At 35.2% G+C, this 26,609-nt stretch overlaps 1 protein-coding gene across 11 annotated transcripts in view; it reads left to right on the top strand.

Moving 5' to 3' along the window:
- Positions 1–26,609, top strand: part of LOC106877920 (uncharacterized) — a 69,164-nt gene that overhangs the window by 37,321 nt on the left and 5,234 nt on the right. For all 11 annotated transcript variants that reach the window (XM_089356661.1, XM_014926988.3, XM_089356657.1 and 8 more), the window contains exons 8-13: positions 2,445–3,064; positions 9,629–9,823; positions 12,309–12,400; positions 19,344–19,436; positions 21,398–21,509; positions 25,443–25,534. In XM_089356661.1, the coding sequence (XP_089212787.1) occupies positions 2,445–3,064; positions 9,629–9,823; positions 12,309–12,400; positions 19,344–19,436; positions 21,398–21,509; positions 25,443–25,534 (1,204 nt within the window). The remainder of the gene's footprint in view (positions 1–2,444; positions 3,065–9,628; positions 9,824–12,308; positions 12,401–19,343; positions 19,437–21,397; positions 21,510–25,442; positions 25,535–26,609) is intronic.

Below are 26,609 nucleotides of genomic sequence, written 5' to 3'. Positions count from 1 at the left end.
TATATATATATATATAAAATTCAAATTACGATAAACGTAAACAAACGAACGAAGTTTGCTTTTAGAAGCGTTGAGATGTCTTAGAAAGTTAAAGAAGTGATTTTAAATTCTCAATTGCAGGATAATGCTAATAATATAGCCTGAACAGGATAAACTACTATTTTGCAGAAAAAAGTGTTGGTGGTTAGCTATATATATATATATATACAGGGTGGTGCAAAAGTAGGTATACAGTTATGAAAAAAGAAAACTCGTACAATACTTTTTTATTTTTATCAAAAAAATTAAAAGTTATGATAAAAAGATTATTGACATTGCATAGGAGGATGTATTGTCAGCCATTGATGAAATAAACTCAAACTCTGCAACAGACCCATATGGACTCCCAGCAATTCTGTTAAAAATATGCAAGAAAGCTCTTGCAAAACAATTGCAAATGCTTTTCCAAAGTTTCCTTGAATGCGGTACATTTCCTTGAACATTAAAAGAAGGAATAATCTGCTCTGTCCACAAAGGGGGAAGCAGAGCAGATGCTATAAACTACAGGCTTCTCTCTCTGACCTCACATGTTAGTAAGATCATGGAACGCATTGTTTTTGACTGACTACGTTCCTGGAAGAAAATGACTTGCTAAGAGACATGCAACACGGCTTCCATCTTGGAAGGAGCTGCCTAACACAGCTACTACAGCACTTCGACTGTACTAAAATAACAGCTCAACCACTTAAATGTGGATGTGGTATATCTCGATTTGCCAAGGATTTTGACAAAGTCAAGCATGGGATGATATGTCAGATTGCATGACCTTGGTATCACTGGGAGAGTGGTTGCATGATTTCCTGTAAGGCAGAAGTCAGAAGTCACAGCAAATGGTGCTCTCTTTAAAGTGTCACCAATCCTCAGCAGAGTCCCTCAGGGAACAGTGCTGGGACCACTACTGTTTGTGGTTGCTATCTTGGACATGTCCTCAGCCTTAGAGTCAGCTACACTGACGATACAAAAGTATCACAGACAGTCAAGGATCCTACCAACATCCTAAGACTGCAGATTGACCTGAACACAATATATAAATGGGCAGATGAGAATAATATGTAGTTCAATGCTTCAAAATTTCAAGCACTCTGCTGTCAGCCCACAAACAAACTACAACTGAAGTACATGGGACCAGCAGGCGATGTAATCCCAAAGTTAGTCGGTGCGCAATCTGGGAATCCACTTGAGCATTGATGCAACTTTCCATGTGCACATTGCTCAGATGGCAACACTATGCAGATGGGTGGCAGGTTGGATCTTTAGATCCTTCAGGACCAGGAACAGAGACACAATGCTTCTACTTTGGAGAACCTTTGTCCTCAGTTGTCTGGACTACTGCTCCCAACTATGGTCACCACAGAGCGTAAAACTAATTGTGGAACTAGAGGCAATCCAACGCCACTACACAAAGAAGATTGACTCGGTAAAACACAGGGGCTACTGTGAGAGGTTAAAGTAACTGGGACTCTACTCCCTGGAGAGGAGACATGAGAGATGTGCAGTGCTGTACATATGGAAAATAATGGAGGGTCTAGCTCCAAATTTCGGAATCAAAATCTACAACAATCCCTGAACTGGACAGTACTGCACAGTACCAAAGTCCCGTCTTCTCCACTGAGGATACAAACCTAATATTATAAGAGCTTGGGATTCAAGGGACCACAACTTTTTAATGCCTTATCACAGAACATCAGGGATCTGCGAGGTGTAAACATGGAAGTCTTCAAAAAACGTCTGGACAGTTTTTTATCTGTAATGCAGGATGAACCCACATCACGGCAGGAGATACAAAGAAGAGCGGCAATGTCCAGCTCGCTACTTCACCAGAAGCAATATTAGAAAAATCCCCAGATGCAGTAAAGGCGGTACATCAGCAAGCCTCAGCCTCTGACTGCAACTGGTAAAAGATAAAAGATAGTTGTGATGAATGTATTATTATGATTAATGACACTGAAAAAATTTAAAATGAGGCTAACTAATTTAATGTGCCAATAATTTTAATGAATTATGTATTATAACATTGATGTGATACTTACTTTTGCACCCCTGCTGTATATAAATATGTGTGTGTGTGTTTTTGTTTACATACATGCATGTATGTATGTATGTGTGAACATTGATATAACTCATTGTGCATTTTCGAAGACTAATGGAATAAAAATAAATCCCTCACTGACAAAAAACAAAAACATTCTGCCATAAAGTTTGGCCTCATATAAGTGAGGGCTTTTATGAGCATTTGACCTTATATTGTTTGAATTCATTCTTGCATGGGGCAATGATGTTAAATGGATGTATTATGATATAAGAAGTGAAAATTCAATATCTTAATTTCTGTTGCATCTGCTTCAAAAATAATGCTTTTTCTAGATAAATAAGCAATGCTAATTAGCTTTTCTTTCTGTTTTCAGCTCCGTGATATGAAAGCTGATAGTAGTTATTTCCACCCAAGTAATTTGTCTAATCATCCCAGCTCATTAACAAGTTCTGATCGGGAACGTCTTCTTCCTAATATTGCTCATGATAGAAGCAGACCTCCTAAATTATTGTCTACTCCTCCTCAAGGGCCAAATCAGACACAGTCTGAATCCTCTCTCACAACACCTGGAGAATTTGATGGATTTAATGAAGCTGAAAGTAAGAATCATTCTGTTCCACCTACTACCACATCGTATGACAGCTGTAGAAGTGATTCTTCAGTAACATCGCAACACAGTTCTGATCTAGCTTCCAAAGGACCTGGATCTACTTTGACTGCATCAGAAAATAAACTTATTATGGATGCTAGATTCACAGTATTACCTGAAGCCAGTCGTTTACTTACTTCACCATCAAATGGATCCTTTACAACTACTGTTACAACTGTTCAAAATAGTATGGTTTCTTCTCAACCTCAAACGACATTCTCCAGTAACTATGACAGTTATCTTAGTGGTAACCATGTAAGTGCTTCAACAACCGGACTTAATGGTGTAACAACAGTTGTAAATAGCAGCCTTGAGCAGACTCAGGGGAAAAGACAGCGATCAAGGTAAAAAATTACATGTCTTTATCACATCTGTGTTTGTTGAAAGTAAAATGCTTTCTTATCACTTGTCACTGTGCTGGCATAGAAAATTAAACTTCAAATTTGGTAATTTTACAGATACATGTGCAGTAATTGATTGATAACAATCCTACTTATGGCCCCATTTGTTATTAAGATATTGTTAATTTATTGCTTTACATATTTGCATATGTTGATAATGTCTCCTTTAGCTGTAACCAAGTTATGTAAACACATGTACACAACTCAGGCCAACATCTACTGAAGACAGAATTAAGATTAATGTATTTATATTAAGTAATAACAACATAAAAACTAGGAACGAATTAAGCTATTCATATTATTGATTACTTGTAAACAATTTTGTTGTGGAAGAGTTTCATTGGTTCAGTCATTTTTAATGCATATTTATCAACTTTTGAGAGAAAAAGGGAGAAAACTGCTCTGATTGGATTCAAATTTAGACTATAGAAATATAAAACTAAATACTAAAATGTTCTGCTATCTCTGTCAATATCCTGGATTTTTTGTCTTTTTCAGAGACTAGGAATTTGAAGGGTGTATATAAAATTGCATTATTTCTAATTTGAAAAGAAAGTAGATAGCAACACTGTTATCATTTTAGTGTCACACAGATATGGTTATTAAAAACTAATGATTGAGATCTTACTCAAATTAGTGACTATATTTTGGGCATAAAACATATTTGTATTATGAGAGTTCAATGAGGAAAGTTGATTGATAATGATAATAAGTTCAAAACTTATGGGAATCATGATCATCAGTATAGCTGGAACAAAATGTCTCATCATATAAATAATATAAATAACTACATATAAATTCTGTGTTATATAGGTATAAATCTGGGTATGGTACTTTACATGTGCAAATACTAATTGTATTAAATTGAAAGAATGAATTCTTGTCCTATGAGTAGTAGTATTACAGTGTAGGTCATATTAAATTTGTAGCAGACTGAAGTCTTTCTTGGTTACAGGTTTTATGGGACAATTTAAATATGAAAAATTTAAAGTTTCTATGAAATCAGGAATTGAAAGGTCATCTACTTCTAAAATGTGCAATCTTTGTGGGGGAGATGCAGTTGTAGTTCATTACTTTTTGTAGTGTTTTATTGTTGCTAAATTAGATTCACTTTGAAATGGTGTAAAAGTGAAGAGCTGTGTATGTGTGTTATTTAAAGAACAATGCTGTTAATATTTGGGAACAATAATGATTGGAAGAGTGGGGGTGGATTGACAGCATACACTGAGATGCTCAAGGGATACACCTTACATAAGATATAGAGCTCACCGATGAATTTTTTTTCCAGAAGATCTAAAACATTCATAACGCATTGCACATGTCAAGGGAAATAACTTTGCTGAAAGCAACGTTTTTAAAGTGTAGATAAACTCTCTATTATATTGTGTCAAATAGTTTGTAAAACATTAGTTTGATATAAACTTTTAATAATGTAAACCATGTAATAACAAAAATGTTGATTGAAAAATCAAAGAAAAATTAATGCATTTTATTTTTTTATTAATAAAACTAAAATATATAAAATGTGAAAATGTTAATTATCATTTCTTTGGACACAAACAAAAATATTAAAGATATGCAATCTAACTCATATAGATCACTATAGTTAGGGTTAATTATTTTTGTACATTATTTGAAATTCTTGCTTATAATGAATGCACAAAAAAAAAATATATATAATATTATTTTAGGTGTCCATTATTATTGTTTTCACTTTGGTACTAATTTAATGTTCTGCATATTTCTAATGCATCAAATGGCTGCTTTACTGTTTATTTAAAACAAACTTAACAAATATTAGTCAGAATTATAGTATTCTACAGTATGTCTTATAGTTATGAGGTGACAGGTGTCGTTAAAGTCAGTAAATGGGACTATTATCAACATAGATAAATACTTAAGAAATCAGATATGAGATGTGTAGTACAAATAGAATAGAGAGGTTTATGGTCAAGCTTGTGGCAGTGGAGATATTCTTGTGTCCCCTCCCCAGACCATATCCCTGCTCACCACTATTCGGGTGGAGATGGCTATCTACAAGTGCAAACCCTGTGAGTCAGTCGCTGTTCCAGTGCATCTCCCTTGCCATCATCCCAGGCAACGCCTTTTCCATTTTGTTTGCTGGGTCCATCAGTGGTCTGAATTCCAGGAAATTGTATGTTCCACAACTTAATGTAAAGTTACCCCATATAAGTTGCTTCCATCACCATACAGATGTAACAGACTGTTATGGTATCTGAAATATTGACTTATGACATAGTAAGAATGTAGTAAGAATATTTTTACATGTGAAGTATCTGATCCATATAGTCATATAAATTATTCCCTGTTATTAATTCAATTTCTCCTTGTTTTTAAGAAGTTACCTTCTCAGATCATTGTTTATATTTGCCAACTTGTTTTTCCTTTGTAGCACTTTCATAAATTTACAATAATCACTTTTAAAAAACTTGAATGCAATTCAGATTTTGTTTCTCAGAGAAAGCAGAAAGTCAGGAATGACTTAGTGAATGTGCTGTATTTCATTTTGTTAATGACAGCAAGTTAATTAACCTTGCTGCTTTATGACAAACTACTATTTTGGTCTTGTTTTCATGTGGGTTGACCAATAGTTCTGCAAGGATTGTTAATAGAAACGTTTTATTTGAGATGGACAGAATGGTTTGGGTTAAGTTATGAAGATCAAATTTAAAAAAAAAGGATTTCGGTCAAATAGTTTGTAAAACATTAGTTTGATATATACTTTTAATAATGTAAGCCATGTAATAACAAAAATGTTGATTGGAAAATCAAAGAAAAATTAATGCATTTTATTTATTTATTAATAAAACTAAAATATATAAAATGTGAAAATGTTATTTCTTTGGACTCAAACAAAAATATTATGCAAAAAAAAAAAAGATATGCAATCTAACTCATATAGATCACTATAGTTAGGGTTAATTATTTTTGTACATTATTTGAAATTCTTGCTTATCTCCAATTTCTTCTCAGCTTAAACATTCTTGAAATTAAAAGTTCATATGAAATTATCATTTGTGATATTACTATCACTAACATCTTTATTATGAAAAGTATTTTGTTCCACAGATTGTAAAATGTTTAAATGTGAATTTCTTTCTTTTCTTTTTCCTTTTCTTTTAAAGTAAATTGAATTGTATATATCAGGTTAGTGTTGCTGGGGGAGGGGGGAGGGAAGTAGTCTGTCTAAAGCAATGTTTTTATGGGGTTGGCATTTTTAGGGCAGCACACACACTGGCTAAGCCACTGATATATATTAAATTTTCACATATAAGTTTGTATATCTTTTTGTTTTTGATTGAAATGAGCTTTGATTTTTGACTATTTTAATTCATGTATTCAATACACACATACATTTATATATATGTATTTACTCTATTAGAGTGCTTTGACTTTCTCAGTCTTTTGACTTATTTCCACTGGTAACCATCTAAACCCAAATTACAATGTATAATAAAGCTGCCCAGACCCTGTGCCACAAAGGTTCTTAAGACAATTTGCTAATAAACAACTCCCATGGATAACCATTTCTCAATGCTTCAATTTTATTGAGATTTATAAACACAGAATAAATGCTGATTATGGTGCTATAATATTAATTTTATTTACTAGACAATGTAATATATATATATTTTGATACTGTAAGAAATTTTAAGTAAAAAAAAAGTCAAAAGCAGCATAAAACATAGATTTAATCCACTGCCCAGTTTAACACCATTACTTGGTTTATGGGTACCTTTAGTAGACTCTGTTGCAAGAAGTTAGGTTAGTTTGTGGATATGAGGATAACTCCCTGCCACTAATCATAGAATCATTAGTATTGTTCTTTCTTCTTTAAGACATGAGCAAAATATGACATGGTACCACTACAACCTCAACAATATAGTATAGTCTTTGACATATCTCTTATATACTATGCTTTTTGTTTCACATTCTGTGGTAAGAGATATGATCTAACTGACCAAAGCTGTGGAAGTTTATAAAATACTGATTTTAACAAGTAACAGTCATTGTTATTATGATCATTTTTTTGTCTCACTTATACTTGCATAGCTTGAACAAGTCTGCTTTACTGTTCATTGTCACCTGGTTCAATCTTTTGTCATCTGCATTCGTCTTCAAATGACATTACATGCCTATACCAACCGAGTTTTTTTTCTCTTGTGTACATTAATTTCTAATATCCAATCACTCATTTCACTCACTTTTAAATTTTATATGCAGATTAACATTGTACTTCCACTATACTTAAAAACTTTCTCTCCAGCCTCTACAGACATACTCAGAGTAATGACCCACTTAATACCCTATAGCATTAAACTTCTTACAATTCATCCCAATTAATTTTCTCTGGAAGAGATCTGTTGCCAGCAGTAGTAACTTTTCTGTGAATTCCTTTCATTCCTTGCTTACTTGAGCAATTATGCTTTCGATTCAGCTATTCTAGATTAGAAACAATCAATTATATCTAGTAAGTCATGTGAGGAATTCATGGATCTCATTTTTATCTATTGCTCTTACTGTTAACTACTTGTACATAGAGTGCATTTGAAGTTGTCTATGCCAGTTATGGGCAAACAGTGGCCCATGGTACTTTCTGAATGGTATGCCAAATGAAAATTAACTTGAATTTTTTTAGTAGTGCAGCCTGCCTGATGACAAGTAAGTCTCATGTGCCCCCTCATCATCATTAAACATCTGTTTTCCATGCTAGCATGGGTTGGGCAGATTGACAGGATCTAGCAAGCCGGAGGGCTGCACCAGACTCCAGTCATCTGTTTTGGCAAGGTTTTTATGGCTAGATGTCTTTCTTAATGCCAACCACTTTACAGAATGTACTGAGTGTTTTTATGTGGCACCAGCACAAGTGCTCTTTTTATGTGGAGCTTTTTTACATGGCACTGGCATGGGTGCTTTTTACGTGGTGCTAGCACAGGTGCTTTCTACATGGTACTGGTACAGGTGCTTATTACGTGGTGCTGGCCAAGTACTCATGGGGTTGCCAAGAGGCCTGCAAGACGAGAGTGAGAGTGGCCGTGTGCCAGACAAGAGGTTGGAATATGATAGAGGGTCAGGGATAGCTCTATTACTACAAGGGAGATACTTGGCTACCTCAGTAGAACAAGGAAGCATAGGGAGGTGGGACAGAGATAAAGATAAAGAGACCAAGAGAGGGTCTACTGACAAGGAACAGAGGTTGTTGAGTATAGGTAGCACAGAGGGGATAGAGGAGATGTACCATAAGTGTGTGAGGGGAAATATTTAGAGATAGCAAGTGATGTTGAACGGGGGCGAGGTGCAGTGGCTGGTGGAGGTGTTGGGGAGATGGTTGTGTATGAGGTTTACCAGAGGACAGAATTTTGTGAGAGGGAGTAGGGTTATGGCCGTAAAGGATATGATTTTACTTAACTTGTGTCTTCTGTAGCACAACAAATCATTAAATGTTTCAGTCTCTTGTAATTTCCTCAGTGAGACTGAATAACTGAAGATCTTTTCTCACCATTTTGTCTCACATCTTCCTTGGTCTCCCCTTTCCACAGGCTCCCTTCACAATCAGAGATCACTTTATGTAGCCTTCTCTCTTTCACACTACTTCTCATGCCTCTTATACCCAATTTTTCTCTTAAATCGTTTACACTCTGTTGTACATGCACACTGACATTATCCATCCAGCAGAGCATGCTGGTTTCATTTCTTTCAAACCTTTGCTTGTCCCATGTAGTCACAGCCCATGTTTCACTGCTATGTAGCATAGTTGTTTGGACACAGGCATTATACAATCTGCCTTTCACTTTGAGGGAGAGGTCCTGTGTTACTAACAAAGGTAGCAGCTCTCTGAACTTTGCCCGGCCTATTTTTATTCTAGCAACTATGCTTTTGGAGCTTCCTCCTCCACTACTAATTTGGTCGCCTAGGTAATGGTAGCTATCTACTCTTTCTAAGGATCCCCCCAGACATTGAGAGAATCTATTTTCTATATGTTCCATTGAGTGTGCAGCTTTTATTTCCTTCCTACTTTGGGATTTTGTGCTTGTTGGTATTAACTAGTATTTTGGTATTTATCATTTTGATCTTCAGACTTTTGAACTTTATCTCATTCCATCAGGCTTGGGAAGTTTACTGCAGTTTTTGATTAATTCTGTTACAATACCAAATCATTAGCATGTCCTGAACTTGTACTATTGTCTGGAGGGATATAAGGAATTGTTGAGGCTGAAGACAGTACTGATTCCTAATTTGTAAATTAATGGTTAACATTTTAATAAAAATGTTATTAGATATTATACACTAATTTGAAACTGAAACCTTCACCCCAACAAGTGTACTGGTATAGCCTATTGTTCTTTCAGACTAAAATTTGTGCTTATAATGTCTAATTAGTATTTTCCTAAAATAAATAGTATATAAATATTTGTTCATATTTTTTTGTTTACTTTTTAATTTTCTATATTTACAAACTACTTATTTCTATTCTCTGTTGTAAAGATCTGCAGAAAAACAAGATAAGAAAAACAAGAAGAACAAATGTCAGCAGTCATCTAACAATAACAAAAGCAAAAGTAATAAAGATATTTTGGCTACTACATCACCATCATCTTCTTCAGACATGTCTCCCTCTGACAGCAAGAAAACTTTGGCGCAGAAAAAATCAGATGCTCCCATCACATCTGGTCCACTTGGGTAAGATTTATATTTTAGCATAGATGAAAGTGGTATAATTAATACTGAGACTAGCAATAATGGGAAATGTAAAAATGTACATTTGCTTTCCTGAATTATCAAAATGAATAAAGTAGATGCTGTTTTGTTTTTTTTTTCATTTATTTTTCAAAACAGTATTTGGAGATTCTAATTATACAAAAGAGAAATGAGAACTGTTTTTTCACTTCCTGCTTACATATATGATGCTTCCTGAGAAAATATAATTTCTTGCATTATAACCTAAATGTTAGGTTTTATATGCCACATTTATATATCTCTTTTTCATATTTGTGAACTGTATTCAAATATATTTAACCTTAACATCCATTGTACACTGCATTACATTATGTAAAAAGAGACCAATAAACAGTACTAATACATGTACTTGTTTAGCAAGATTCCTGATGTGAAATTGTGTGTTGAAACATATTGTTATATTTGGAGATGGTCTTTTTTTTTCTGTGAATTAGCTACATGCACTATATACTTGTCCTTCACTTCAGTTTTATTATTATTCTTATTTTAGTGTCCTTCATCTGAAATCTTTTGTCACACATCCTGTGACCTCTTCAGTGACTCTCAACAGGAGAAGACACATGGGATGGTAAGTTGCTGAAAAGGTCACAGAATATGTGACAAAAGATTTCAGATGAAGGACACTAAAATAGGAATAATAATAATAATAAAGCTGAAGTGAAGAATAAATATATAGTTTGTGGTTAATTGGCAAAAAAAAAGAAGAAAAGAAAAATGACCAAATCCAAATACAAGTACTAACACAAATTTATGTTATGATAATAAGATTTATATGATAGGATGAATAAAAAAATGTGAGCTATAACAATCTTAAAGGGAAGACAAGTAAAAACATTTTTAAGTTCTTCATTTTATCATGCCACAAAAATTTGATTTGAAAATGTAAGACTCACATGTTCTCTGTGAAACAAACCTTTTAAATTTTCTTAAATCTGATGTTATAAGAAATTATATTTTTTTCAAGGTGTATCATTTAGTGTGTATGTATGTATGTGTATATATATATATATATATATATATATATATATGCACTAAATATATGGTGGTCTGTAATTTTTTTTTATTTTTGCATAGTTGGACTTTCTGTTTATAGCGTAGTAATCTTATGACTTTTAAATTGGTGTGCATAATATGCCTAATCTGAAGCATTTATTTATTTTGTTTGGTAATTCAGAAAAGTCTAGTCAGATTTTTACATTCCACATCATTGCTGGTCCCAGTTTTAATTATGCTGTTTTCATCCACCATTACTGATCTAATTTTTTCTTATTAGGAAAGAAAATTATTTATATGTATTTTGAGAATGATTTTAACTAAGTTTTCATGACTAAATAACCTTTTTATATTGCCAACTGCTGGTTTATTATAACACCACCACTAGTGAAGTTAATTTATCAAACATAAGGCACAAAACTAATCTTAATAGAGTTAAATGCAGTGATTGGGGAATTTTCTTAGAGGTTAGGTAATGTCATTCTCTGGTCAAACAAGCAATATAGACAACTTTTAACATTGTAGTCTTGTTAATCATCATCTTGGCAATGTAGTCTTCAGTGCTGCTTGTTGGCTACTTATTATATAGACATGTTCTTAGAAAGTGTCTGATTTTATTTCAATCTCTACTTGTTTTGAAGTATTGTCTTTACTATGATGTAGAGAGAGCTACATCTCTTCTGTGAGTGAACCCTGCCACCCAAAGAAATGAAAGAAAAATAGTATTCTGTGTTTTTGTCTCAAAAGTTTTTCCTTGCTTATTTAATGACAATAATGAAGGCTATAGAGAATGTTTTAAAAATATTCTGAAATTGTAGGTACACATCCAATGTACATTAATATGAGTGATCATATAACCAACATGACTTATACTGCATAATTTCTACCATTGGCCTTAATATACAGCTGATACATAACCTTTCATTGAACTAAAGTTTATGAAAATACCTAATCATTATCGAGGTTCAAATTCAGGGTTTTTAAATTCCATACTAACTGTCAACTGCACTGTCCAAATCTACCACTTAATTTTTATGTAACTTATATTGGTTTCATTTTAAATTCAATTAATTCTGCTTGTTTTGGGACATATTATTATTAGAGCTTAAAACTATAACTTAAAACAGTAGAAATTTTTGACAGATTTGGTTGCAGTATTAATGCATTTGAGTGTTTTATATTTTGCATGAACAACTGTGGGAATTAGGATGAGATCAGGCCTCCCAAGATCCTAAGTTCATGAAACTATTTAACTCTTCTCTATTATTTATTTTATTGACAATTGAAAGGTAACCTTCATTTGATATTGGTTTACTAACGTTCCATGCTGGTATTTCTATTTTTTATCAATCTTTTTATTTTTATATTTACTTTCGTATATAGCTTTTATCAATTACAATAATAAATTTTATTTTATTTTATTTTTTTATTACAGGAATCCAAATTATAATGTGTTTGGTGGTAGCCCTTATTTTCAGAGCTTAAGTGCATCTGGACCAGTGTCAATTTCAGGTTTTAGCCAAACAAGTAAGTCCCTGTCTTTTAGTGTTCATCTTTTTAATTTTCTTATGTAAGTTCAGATAATTTTTCAAATCCAATTGTTTACATGCTGTCTTCACTTCATCTTAGAAGCTACTAAGGCATCAAGAAGAAAACTTTTTAGAGATCTAGCTGGCCACTGTTTTTTGGGGTCTTGTTTATCAAATCTTTGTATATCAAAATCTAAGGCCAAGGAACAAGGAGCAGTGTCTGTTAGGAAAGGGGCTGAGGGAGTCGACAGAAATCATAGTGGATATAGTTATAAAATTATCAAGATTAATTTGAAGCAATATAATGAGATTTAGTAAAGGAAAATCTTAAATCAGGATGTTAGTTATCAGTTGCAACTAGGAGAAATACTGTTGTGCCTGTGGTTCAAAGGGTCAGCCTTGTCACACTGTTTCATGCTGAATATCCCCAAGAACTACGTTAAGGGTACATGTGTCTGCGGAGTGCTTAGCCAGTTGAACGTTAATTTCACGAGCAGGCTGTTCCGTTGATCGGATCAACTGGAACCCTCGACGTCGTAAGCGACGGAGTGCCAACAACAACAACTTGCTTATATAAACACGCGCACGCATTGCTATTTTATAACTGCCAGCAATTGCTTCATCACAAATTGCCGTCCTAGCTCTTGCAAAAAGTATAATCAGGGCAGCACAAAAAGTTGTTTTGCACAAGCATTTCTATAGCCAATTAGACGGATGAAATTTACGTACGCTTAATAATGTTACACAAAACAGCCTTCAGACTTTCCCTATTAATTTCATGGTCTTTTGAATTATGAACATATTTACATCATAAGGGTTTTTTTGTTGTAAGGCTTTCTTTTTTAGTTGATTTTCACCTAGCAAAACTTATCGTAGATGGCGTAATAAGTCACACTCGGACAAGGTCGGGTTATACTGCTAGTTATAAATATTTTCACTATTAATATTTGTATTATCAAGTATATTATGTTCATGTCTGTTATTATCTACCTCTCCCCTCAATTGTAGTATCATTTAAATCTGCCTCTACATCAACAGGCATACCAATAATGTTTATGCTCGTATAGGCACCAGAACTACTATCTATATTGTTTATATTAGAAGTATTACCACTGTCACTTCTATTTTCCACTTCATCATTAATATTACTATTCTCATTTTGGGGGTTTACGTTATAGTTGACAGTGCTATTATTATTATTATTATTATCAACTTTATCTAATTTTATATTCTTTAGCTATGATGGTACCCATATTGGGAAGAGTAGAATATGAGATTCTAACTGTCTTATGTGAAAAGATTCTATTATATCTATAGGAAGTGGGGAAGTTTTTTTCTAAAATAGCTATAAATTTCATATATATGTTTGTGGATAAGGCACAATGGTACGGGATATTGAACTAGACGAAGTTCTTACCTTCAAATTTTTGGTGTAAGTGAGGGTGGGATCTATCTGTCTTATCCCTGCTCTCTAGAATCATACCTTGATTAATAGGTATGTTTATATTTTCAGTAGATTTCATATCCATGTAGGGAGGAGTAACCAATACTTTCCCCATCACTACCCTTATTATCTTACCTAAGCTTCATTCCTGTTTTAGTATCCCATTTCCTGTTGAAGCTTATTCTATTATTTAAGTTGTTATGTTTGTAGGCTGCTTTTTTCATTTGGTATTTTTTCACAACTACATAAGTTAGTAGTCCTTCTATTACTCACACTATCATTATTTCCACTATTAAAAGGTGCTGAACTTTCAGGACTAAGAAAAGTAATTTCCTGGTCATATCCCGCCTTAGACAAAGCAACATTGTAGTGGTAGGAATATCATTATTTGATGATAATTTTGTAATTCTCCTAGGAATACTTTTAACTACCGATTTTAACACATTTGATCATTTGTTCATGTATCTTGTAACCTCACCTGGTTTCCTATAGGGGTGGTATAAACTAGAGTTTATGTCTAAAGTAGTATCTAAAAAAATTTACTATCTTTGTGCCATATTCATATGTAATGCCTAAGTTAAAGCTTTTGAAAAATTTTCTAATTGTTTTTCTCATTCTTTCTGTGACTGATTTGTTGTTGCTTGGGATGATAAATAGAACATCATCTCTATATAAACCTCCCTGTAATTCAGGGATTTCTCTATTGAGGCACCTTAAAAGGTGAGTCACTTGAGCCCATGGCCATATCAAAGTTTTTGGGGGTATCAGCCCTCGTCCAGAGTTTACTCTCAAATTCTATTGTAGTCCTAGCTAAAAGAATAATGTCAATTTTATCCCTAGCGAGAGGTTTTTAGCAAAAATTAGAGATTTGTTGAGAAGAATAGGAGATATACTGGAATAATAACTGTTAATGTCAAATTGAATAAAAGAATAATTACTTATGTTATCAATGGATTCAAACCAATGTATTACTTCATCTGTATCAAACCATAATTTGAGAGCTAGGTTGTATATTATCCAGAATAGATTTGCTAAGTCAGCCAATATCGGACTTAGTCGGGCAAATTAGTCTTACAGTAGGATTATTATGGAAGTTTTTCTTGTGGTCCTTTAGGTTAATCCTTGGTTCACTTGGTTCTTTTATCCTGATGCCTTAGTAGCTTCTAAGATTTGACAAAAGTGAGGAAGGAGTCTAGATGTTCGCGGGAGAGTGAGGTTGCACCAATACAGTCGTCAATATAATGGCCATATAGTTCGGGAGTGGGACCAGTGAAATTTGAGAATATTTGGGCCTCAATGTAGCCAACAAACAGGTTCGCATAGTTGGGGACCATTTTTGTTCCCATGGCCACTCCCGAGGGCTGCTGGTAAAAATACCAGCGAACAAGAAGCAGTTGAGTGAGAGGACAAGTTTGGCGAGACGAACGAGTGTGGATGTGTCGGGTTGGGGGTTGGGTTGGAGTGCATGCAGCCCCTCGTGATGAGGGATCACCGTGTAAAGGCTCTGGATGTTGAGAGTGAAGAGTAGTTTAGAGGGGTCAGGAGGGAAGGAGAAACAGTTAAACAAACGAAGCGCGTGGTTAGTGTCATGGATGTGAGAGGGGAGGGAAGCCACTAGTGGGGGAAGATATCTGGAGATGAGTTCGGTGGCGCAGTTGCAGGCAGAGACGATGGGGCGACCAGGGTTGTTAGGTTTGTGGAATTTGGGGAGGAAGTAAATAGTGGGAGGTGCGAGGGATGCGGACAATGAGGTTGGAGGCAGTGGGGGGCAGATGGGAGGAGGAGATGAAGTCATGGATAGTGGAGGACACAGTCTGTTGGTAGCTGGGCGTGGGGTCAGAGGGCAGTAGAAGGAGGTGTCTTGAAGATGGCGGAAAGCTTCTGCCTTGTAGAGGTCCGCACGCCACACCACCACGGTTCCACCCTTGTCGGCCGGTTTTATGATGATGTCAGTGGTGCTCACGTTGCTGAACTTTGGCAAACTTCTTCTTTTCTGCTTTTCCCTTGGCTATATATTCCTGTCTCCTAGCCTCCCTTCTTGCTATCTGGTACAGTTCCTTGTTACCCCCACTAAACCTACCTTTCAGTGTGCCTACATTGACAGTGCCAACTCTAAAAACTGGGAAAGGAATGTGGGAGGAGGCATGGGAAAGGAAGATGTTCTTCAGTGCCTGAAAAGAAGGTTTCCCTGTTTGTTTGATAGACATGCTACACTTGTTCTCACTTTTGACCTGTCATCATTCAAAAATTCAAGCATGTTAAGATTGTTGCCTCTACCAGGAGTAGGAGTAAGTGTTAGTGGTGTTGTAAGTATAAGCATTATGAACATCATAAATTTAAGTAGACATAGGCGCAGGAGTGGCTGTGTGGTAAGTAGCTTGCTTACCAACCACATGGCTCTGGGTTCAGTCCCATTGCGTGGCATCTTGGGTAAGTGTCTTCTACTATAACCTCGGGCCGACCAAAGCCTTGTGAGTGGATTTGGTAGACGGAAACTGAAAGAAGCCCGTTGTATATATATGTATATATATGTGTTTTTGTGTCTGTGTTTGTCCCTCCAACATCGTTTGACAACCGATGCTGGTGTCTTTACGTTACCGTAACTTAGCGGTTCGGCTAAAGATATCGATAGAATAAGTACTAGGCTTACAATGAATAAGTCCTGGGGTCAATTTGCTCGACTAAAGGTGGTGCTCCAGCATGGCAGCAGTCAAATGACTGAAACAAATAAAAGAGTAAAAGAATAAGTATAAATAAATAAATAATAGATTAAAGTAAATATGAATATCAATATGCCAATGTTAGATTAAGTAGGTGGGCAGCTAAACTAGTTGTATTTGTCCCGGGAGAGAGCGAGGTGGGAGGCGAAATTGCAGGGTATGATAGAGGATACCACCAGTGAGGGAGGGGGTTTGCGGTGAGAGAAGAGAGACATCCAGTATTGGTGGTGGGGGCGGGAATGGGCGGGCACACTGCGAACAAGCAAGGGTTAATTTAAGAGATAGTGTGAACAAATATGTAGCCAACTTAGGAACATGGGAGGGAAGGAGAGCGAAGAATATTAGAGAGATTTCATTTGGAAATTATTTGAAGAATTAAGGAGAAAACTAAGGCTGAGAGAGAGAGAGAGAGAGAGAGAGAAAGAAAGAGATTAGGAAGTTATATATTGAAGAGTCAATTCAAATAATTACCTTATGGAAATAGATATAAGTAAATAATGCATATTAATAATGAATGAATGAGTGAAAAGATCGAAAAAACGAGAGAATATCTTGGCTTAGCAGTGCCAGTAGATATTAATGCTGGAATGAGTTGCATGAAAATCTGAGAGGGACATGTGAGAAGGTATTTTTATATATATGCTATGACCGAAAGTGGACATTATGAATGGGCATTTTTGCCCTGGGCAGAAGAGAATAGCACAATAAGCCATAGTAAAAGGAAGGATTAAGAGATAGTATGAAAAATATTTAGCTGACATGAAACATGGAGTAAAAAAAAAAAGCGAGGCAAGGGTTATGTAAGAGATAGTATGAAAAATATGTAGCCATCTTGGGAATATGGGAGAGAAGGTGAGCTAAGGGTATTAGAGAGATTTTATTTGGAAATTACATGAAGAATTAAGGAGAAAACTAGGGCTGATAGAGAGAGGGAGAGAGATTAGGAAGTTATGTTTTGAAGAGTCAATTTAGCCCTTTCATTACTGTATATATTTTGAGATGCTGTGTGTTTCTTTCAATTACTTTTAATATAACAAAGAATTTAGTAAAATAACTTAGTTATCATTCAGCTAGTGTTAGGAACATAAATTATGACTAAGGTTTGGTGGAAGATTTTAGTTCAAAACTTAAGAAAACAAGACATTTGTACTCAGAGCCAGAGCCGGTTTCAGCTGGGTTGGTAACGAAAGAGTTAGCATATGAAAGTAGATGTTAGTAAATAAAGCATATTAATAATGAATGAATGAGTGAAAAGATCTTAAAAAACGAGAGAATATCTTAGCTTAGCAGTGCATAACTGGGTGCCAGTAGATATCAACGCTGGAATGTCAGAAGGTATTTTTATATATATATATATATATGCTACGACTGGAAGAGTGCATTATGAATGGGCATTTTCGCCCTGGGCAGAAGAGAATAGCAGAGAGAGTATATATATATATAAATGTATGTAGTCATGTGTCTGTGTTTGTTCCTCCACCATCACTTGACAACTGATGTTGGGGTGTTTACGTCACCATAATTTAGCAGTTTGGCAAAAGAGACCGATAGAATAAGTACTAGGCTTACAAAGAATAAGCCCTGGAGTCTATTTGTTCAACTAAAGGCAGTGCTTCAGCATGGCTGCAGTTAAATGAATGAAACAAGTAAAAGAATATATATATATATCTTTTTTTTTTTTTTTACTCTTTTTACTTGTTTCAGTCATTTGACTGTGGCCATGCTGGAGCACCGCCTTTAGTTGAGCAAATCGACCCCAGGGCTTATTCTTTGGATGTCTAGTACTTATTCTATCGGTCTCTTTTGCCGAACCGCTAAGTTACGGGGTTGTAAACATACCAGCATCAGTTGTCAAGCGATGTTGGGGAACAAACACATACATACACATATATATACATTTCAGTTTCCGTCTACCAAATCCACCCACAAGGCTTTGGTCGGCCTGAGACTATAGTAGAAGACACTTGCCCAAGGTGCTGTGCAGTGGGACTGAACCCGGAACCATGTGGTTTGTAAGCAAGCTACTTACCACACAGCCACTCCTACGCCTATGATATATATATATATATATATATATATATATATATATATATATAGACACACACACACATTCTTGTTCACTTAACAACTATGTATATATATGTTATGTGAACACTAATATTTGAAAATGAAAGTGTTTTAATATTTAATTTCATATATTTATATATGTGTGTTAGTGTGTGTAACTGATAATTAAATACATCTTATGATACAAATTTTCAGTTTTATTTTGATTAAATGACCAGCATCTTCAGAGCAAAACCGTTCATTGCTTTTTGCCTGCTTTGGCATCTCTGTTTATTGTTTTACTCTTCTTTTCCTAGTGTGACTGATGAATTTTAAAATTAGAAGACTGAATGTAATAAGAATGTAAACACATGCGCATCACTAGTATAGAAAGAATTGAATGACGACACCATTCTTTACTCAATCTTGATTGGGTTAAGGCTTGAACCAGTAGACTCTAAACTCATCACAGCAAATGAACTTTACTTATTTTGAATCTTCCTATTCACTGATTTTACTGATGCAGACTATCACCAGTTAAAAAATTTTTTTTTTATTTTACCATAAAATTTTGAAGTTAATCAAAATATCATAGACTTCAGTTGTTAATTTTCAGATCTCGCCATCTACAGTGGCTGTAAAATATGAAGCTGGATAAATGTCAATAAGTGTATATTTGTTTTTGTAATTAAAATAGTTCACTTTCTGTTCAAATATTGTTTCTCATTCAGATTTGGAGAATAATGGTATATTGGCAACATCAGTTGTTACTGGATCCCATTTAACTTCAAATTTAGAAACATCTACATCACCAAATCTTACTCGTAAGTAAACTTCCTTCTTGTGCATAAAATATTTTTTATAGAGATGTGTACCTAGTAAATATGTGTACATGTACACATAGATACATCTGTTATTGTAAGTCTTTGCCCTTGTTCTTGTATAACATGAACTATTTTTTTATGATCTACTAGACTGATTATTTGCCATGCTCTAACTCAAACCAGTGCCATCTCATGAAGCATATCTATTCTATGTAGTGTACAAGAGAGAAGACTATGCTGTTTTGGTCATGTGGTGTGTATGTGCGAGAAAATTTGCATAAAAGAAGTGCTGATCACTCAAAGTAGCTGGAATTTGTGGAAGAGGGAAATCTAGAAAATCATGGGATGAAGTATTGAAGGCTGATCTCAAGATGCTGAGCCTTATTGAGGAGATGACAAAGGACTGAGATGACTGGCATCTTGCTGTGCTCAAGAAGACCCATCCACCACAGCAGAATTGCTATCCTAAATCCACCTTATTAATGCTTATATGTGCGGGACTCTGCTCCACCTCCATTCTATCAGCTCATCAAGCATTTTTCCCTCGCATCTCATCAGCTAACACTCATTACATCCCTATGTATAGTACTACTGAGCAGCTCTAATCACCTGAGAGCAGAATATGCACATACCACATCCTTTCTTATAGAAACTCTGCCAAATCAGACAATAGAGCTTGGCACTACCCACTGGTTTGCCTGCTCCTGTGACATCATCCAATCCATGCCAGCATAGAAAACAGACATTAAATGGTGATGATGATGATGATATATATATTTACTGAATGTGGTGCCTAAGACTAGTTGCTAAATCACTATGTACCAATGAACTCCTGGAGGAGAAAAGCTCCTCAGTCCTCTGCCAACATGCTCAATTACAACATGTAGTTTTGGTTGACAACATAGATGTTAGGATCTTATCAACACATAAAACAGACACAGTACTCAAACAGATTATGGAGGCTACACTTAATAGAAGATAGACCAACAGGAAATGTGAATGGAGTAATGAGACCCTCCACTCCACCACACTATGCAACCTGACAACTAAAAACAGAATGAAGAAAAATAAATGAATGACACACGCAAGACACACATACTAAAGATGGAGCAAGAAAGAGAAGAAAAAATAAGTAGATAAGACAGAGGTACAAACTGTAATATAGAAATCTAAATACATGCACATACTAAACACACACACATATACAGACATAAACACATTCATAGATAGTGATGCATGCTACAGAAGGACAAAATGGAATAAACAGGATAAGGAGAGGTGCTGATGAGTCCTTTTGTCACAGAATGTGTGACAGAAGAACTTTGATAGACATAAACTAAAAAAATACAAATAAAAACTTAAGTGAAGATCAAATAAATATTGTGTGTGTGTTTAAGTGGCAAAAAAAAGAAGCAAAAAAGACCCACCATTTCCAAGTATAATAATATAGCATTAAATGATTTTTCTAGAATTTAACTAAATTAAACATAGGTTTAGTTAACAAATTTTTGAAAGCATTGCAATTTCTTTTTTTTTATGTTTTGAAATTTGTATTTTATTTCTTGTGTAAAACACCACTAAAATGATTTTAACAACATGGATAATAGACAATAAATGCTTTAATTGCTACCACTTGTTCATCTTTATACCAGTTGTTGTTAAAGCAAGCCTATGACTAAAAAGTATTCATATTTTTTTAAATTTTTTTATTTCAAATGTATAGAACATAGCACAGTTATTTAATATCTTTTTAAGACATTTGTTTGTGACCTGGCAGCTAATTCTAGCAGGTCAAGCTTGTTAACTTGAGAAATGAGAAGATAAGTTTTAATGATATGCTAAAAAGTTGGACTGAAATACGTTTCTAAAGTTGTATTATTGGAAATAGTTATAACTTTAAAAAATTTATTTATTTACTTTTTCCACTTATTCTAAATGAATTTATTTTCTCTATTTAACAGCTCCACCATTAGCCAATGAAGGCACGTCTCCACTCAGTGTTGGCTGCCTTTTGGGACCACCAAAAATTTTCCCCTCGATTAACAGTGAAAAGCTACTAAATGAGAATGTAGGGTGAGTGATTTATTTATTCATTTATTTTGTTTTGCTACTTGACACTCTTCAATTACCTACTGAGTTTCTTTCATTGTTTGCTTTATATAGAAACAAATTATTGATTCCTCTGAACTGAAATTTTATTCTCAAAAAAAAAAGCTTGACAAATAACTAGCTGTTTGCTGTAAGTGAAATATTTTAAATGTTTCCATAAGGATCTATGTTAAATATTTGTTAAATTTTTAAACTGTTACTCAATGCTGTTTCTACATACAGTCCTCCAAATGATCTAATCAGTTTTCACAAACCTTTCATCAGTCTGTCATTGTCAATCAGGCACAGAAAATAATCATTCTCTTTTGCATGGCTTTTCTATGACAAGGTATTCAAAATATAATTATTTTGAGCTTAGTCTGCTGTGTACATTTGTCTACATGCTGGTTGTCACATAATCCACCGATAAGTTTATTGTCTGCAATTGAGAAAGTGTTATGAATGATGATCTAACATTTGGGCCAATGCTTGTAACTGTTGTGATATTAGTAGTACCTATAGAAGCAAACTAGGATCTGGGCTGTCTCCATGTAGAGCCAGAAACAGGTAACCATATACCCCCCCCCATCCTTTCAGGACATGGTTGGGCTGTTGCTGACCAAAGACTCCTCTCTTTGGGAAGGGTGTGATGGGTAGCAGCCTCTGTCAAAGGAGAGCCGCAGGCTCACTCTCCTCCATCAACCAGCAACTCTCCAACAGTGGACGAAGAAGCCAAAGAAGAACCTCTCATATTGTTATGGCTAGATGTTCCGAACAGTTTAAGCTGGCAGATAAGGGAAATGCTAGATGGACTGGCTGTGAAGGCACGGTTCCACTATAACTTAGAATCTGTGGCAGTCTGTTGCAGTTTCATCTTTAGATCCTGTCCGTCTTGTCTTTTATATGCTGCAGATGCTCTTGCAAGTTGTAATCCACCTTAATCAAACCCACACCATCAGCTCTCTTCCTTTCTATGACTTTGGATTTTCTGTTTCTACTGTTTGTCTTACTTTCCTGCTTCTTCTTTCCATGCTTAAACCAAGATTTGTGAAGTCCAACAGCAAGAAGATAAGGATAATGGGAGCAAATTTAGGTGATCTACATGTTGGTGGCAGGTGTGTGATGTTGCCTTCCCAAGACCCAGTGACTACTCGGGATTTTTACTACCTAGTTGAGTAGCTGCACCGAATGGGTCATCCTTCTGCAACCAACTGAAACCCTAAGGCCAAAGCGAAACTAACTGTAGGAACATGAAACATGAGAACCCCTTTTGGACACTGACAACTCTGACTGATTCAAGAGACAAACTGCCTTTGTCTCTTATCTCCTCAGGCTCAACATTGACATTGCTGCACTGAGTGAAACACGACTTTCAGATGGAGGAAAGCTTGAAGTGGCAGGTGCTGGATATATTTTTGGTAGGAAAGGGAAAATCAAGGAGAGAGAAGGACCCATGGTGTTGGGTTTGCTGTCACATCTCAAATTGTGAGGGTGCTGCAGAACACTTGTGGCAACAGAAAGAAATATGCTGATGTTTGAGATCTTAGAAACTTCTATGCTGGAATCAAGCAACTGTTTGGTCCTATAAAGTCATCAAATGACATTCTACAATGTTAACATCCTAGACTGCTGGAAGGAATATTTTTGTTTTGCTAAATCGCAAGTCAACAACAGCAAAAGGCTTCCTGAGAAAATCCCTTTCTAACCATTACAATCTTGGATGAATACTACTCTGTTGTCAAGAGTTCCTGAAGGTAGTGAAATGTTTGAAAGTAAATAAAGCTCCAGGACTTGATTACATCCCATTTGAATTGCTGCAACTTGGTGGACTACTGCTGCTAACTAAACTCTTCTAAAGATGTCCTTAATGATCTTAAAGATGCCATCATCATTAGTATATTCTAGAAAGAAGATAGAAAATCCTGCGGAAACTATTATGAAATCTCCCTACTTGCTATTGTAGGAAAGTTCTTTGTTTGAATACTCTTGAACCATCTCCAGATCATCATGGAAAAAGTCCTTCCAGAATCTCAGTGTGGTTTCCGAGCATCTCGTGGAACCATAGACATAATCATCTGTCCCAGACAAACATGATTGTTGAGAGTAACAAAAATCCCTTTTCCTTGTCTTCTATGATCTGGAAAATGCTTTTGACAATGCAACAAGACCAGCCATGATGGATGGTCCTTGTTAATTTCATCTCCCTGATCCAAGCTCTCCGTGTCTTTTATCATGACCTCCTCTCAGAAGAACTCCCAATTACATGTGGATTGAAACAAGGTTGCGTATTTGCTCCTCTGCTTTTCTTATACCTTACTGTGATGATCTGTGAACTGCCTTTGGATCAGCCAGGTGTGGATATCAGATATTGTTTTGATAGAGAACTCTTCAACCAGGTGAATTTTCGGTCAAAGAAAGTCACCGGTACCAAGTGAATCTCAGAACTCCAGTATGTTGATGACAACATGGTACTCAGCCACTCATGCTTAGAACTGCAACAAGCTGTCAATAATTTCACCAATGCATATCAACATTTTGGGCTCACTGTAGATACTAAAAATACTCAAATTCCCACCCAACTAACCTTAAATTCTACCCTTTCAGACTTTAACATCATCATTTCAGGCACACTACTGGAGCAAGTTACCTTGGGTGCGTGCTCTCTACCTAATGCATCTCTGAGCAAGATGTGGAACAAAGAATCAGAACAGTTTATTCAGCTCATGGTACACTAGCCAAACATGTATTCAAAAACAAAGATCAAACTTTGGAGACAAAGATTATGGTCTACCAAGCTGTTGTTATACCCCATACTTCTATATGGTTGTGAAACTTGGGCTTTGTATCATTACAACATCAAAAAACTTGTGTTCTATGTGAGAATTGTCCTCATTAGCCATGTTCACCACTAGCATTAATGGTCTGAATATTTGTCCAGGAGGAGAAATCAGATCCTCAATGTTCACCATATTTGTTATGTGTGTGTGTGTATGTATATATATATATATATATATATATATATACAAACACACCATCATCATCATTTAATGTCCATCTTCTGTGCATGCATAGGTAGGAAAGTTGACAGGAGCTAGCCAGGTAGAAAAACTACCCTAGGCTACTGTGTCTGTTTTGGCAGGGATTCTATGGCTGTATGTCCTTCCTAACATTAACTACTCCTCAGTCCCATCTTGTTCATCATAGTTCTGCAGGCCATGTCAAGATTGATTTGTTGTATAATATTTTAGAATATTAGGTAATGTGAGTTGGTTCAGTGGATTCAGTGCTTTATACATGGCACTAGCATAAGTGAGGTTAGTTTTGGCATGGTTTTTACAGTTGGATGCCCTTCCAAATGGCAACCATCTGATTTTGGAATGTCAGCATAAGTTGCAGTTTATTGAAATACATGTAAATATAAAAGTATTTGAAATCTTAAAAGTAGCATAGGATTAGTAACCTAGATTTTCATCTCTTGGAATTTGCTCACTATTTTCTCAATTTAAAAAATAAGGCTTTCAAAATTAAGTGCCCAAACTTTTTTTTACTTTTCCAAAAATGCGTCATCTTTAATTATTCTGTTAAATGTTTCTTAGTATATTCAGGCTTCATTTGTTGGGGGTTTTTTTTTTTGTATTTTAATATTTATATTATTTTGTATTTTATATTTATCAAATAATAAGGTGGTAAGCTGGCAGAATTGTTAGCATACCATGTGAAATGTTTAGTGGCAGTTTGTCCATCTTTACATTCTGAGTTCAAATTCCACCAGGTTAGACTTTGTCTTTCATCCTTTCAGGGCCAATAAAATAAGTACCAGTTGAGTACTGGAGTCGATGTAATCCACTTATCCTCAGCAATTGCTGGCCTTGTGCCAAAATTTGAAACCAATATTTATCAGATAATGTTTCATTTCAGAAATGGGCTTGTTCAGTCTATGGAACAATTACTGGAGCACCAATGGGACTTAGGGTCTCAGTTTTTGATGGAACAGGGTCAGCATTTCGATAGTAAGTTGTAACTTTGCTTTAGTAAAACTTCAAGCAAAATGTTTTAAAATATTTTTCTTAAAAAATCCAGAAATTGCTGAAAAAGGAAGATACCACTTATGTTCTAGGCATGAAAAGAAATATTTCCATATCTGAATCATATAGGAGTTGTGTATCATGCATACAATTGACCAAAAAGTATAATTTTAAACAACATACATTACTTATTTTTTCATTAAGCACAAGTCCTGTTATGTACAGAAGTTGTACTCAGTCATGAACCCTTGTGTATTATTATAGCTGTTAGATATAAAAATATTGTAGAAGTCTCTCTCTTGCTAACACTCACATGCACAAATATAACCTGTTTTGAGTTCTCTCCATGTAAGAGATACCAATACTAACAACATTCCTACTGTTTTCTTCATTGTCATCATCATTTTGTTCCATGCTGGCATGACAGGATATAATGGGTTTCTGGATTTCAATGTGCTCTACTTTCTACTGTGCTATGGTTTCTACAGCTAGGTGCCCTTCCTAATGCCAACCACTTAATAGTTGACTACAAAAAGAAGGATATGGCCATATCAGCATACAAAGGGATGCCGAAAAGTTCCTGGCTTTTGGATAAAAGAAAATACAGGAGGATCAGTTAATTAGGATTTTAATCAACATATTCCTCTCTCAGATTCACACACTTGTTGCAGTGGTCCTTCATTTTTTCTAAGCCCTGTAAAAGAGCTTGGAAGGTTGGGCCTCCAACCAGGCTTTTCGTAATACCCTTAAAGCCAGGAACTTTTCAGCACTCCCTCCAGTATGTAGTCAATTTGGGTAGTGTGTCTAGCAGAGGGATAGGTGACTGGCAGGTTTCCTGAAGTTAGTATTGCAAACCATAAGTGTTTATAATAAATTGAAAGAAAACAAAGTTTGGGAAACTGATGAATTTAATGCAAGCAGGGATAAAATGCCACTGCAAAATTTCCTAATGAATTAAAAGAATATTGAATAAGGTGTGCTCTAAGCTAAGCAAATTATTAAAGCTGACAAGATTGGATTGTTTTTTTTTTTTTTGTAAAAAATACCTACAAAAGCATTT

Source organism: Octopus bimaculoides, chromosome 8 (assembly GCF_046866305.1).
Source record: "Octopus bimaculoides isolate indiv1 chromosome 8, ASM4686630v1, whole genome shotgun sequence".
Taxonomy (NCBI): Eukaryota; Metazoa; Mollusca; class Cephalopoda; order Octopoda; family Octopodidae; genus Octopus; species Octopus bimaculoides.
The sequence above is the reverse complement of the archived record's forward strand: the minus strand, read 5'-3'. Positions and strand labels throughout refer to the sequence as shown.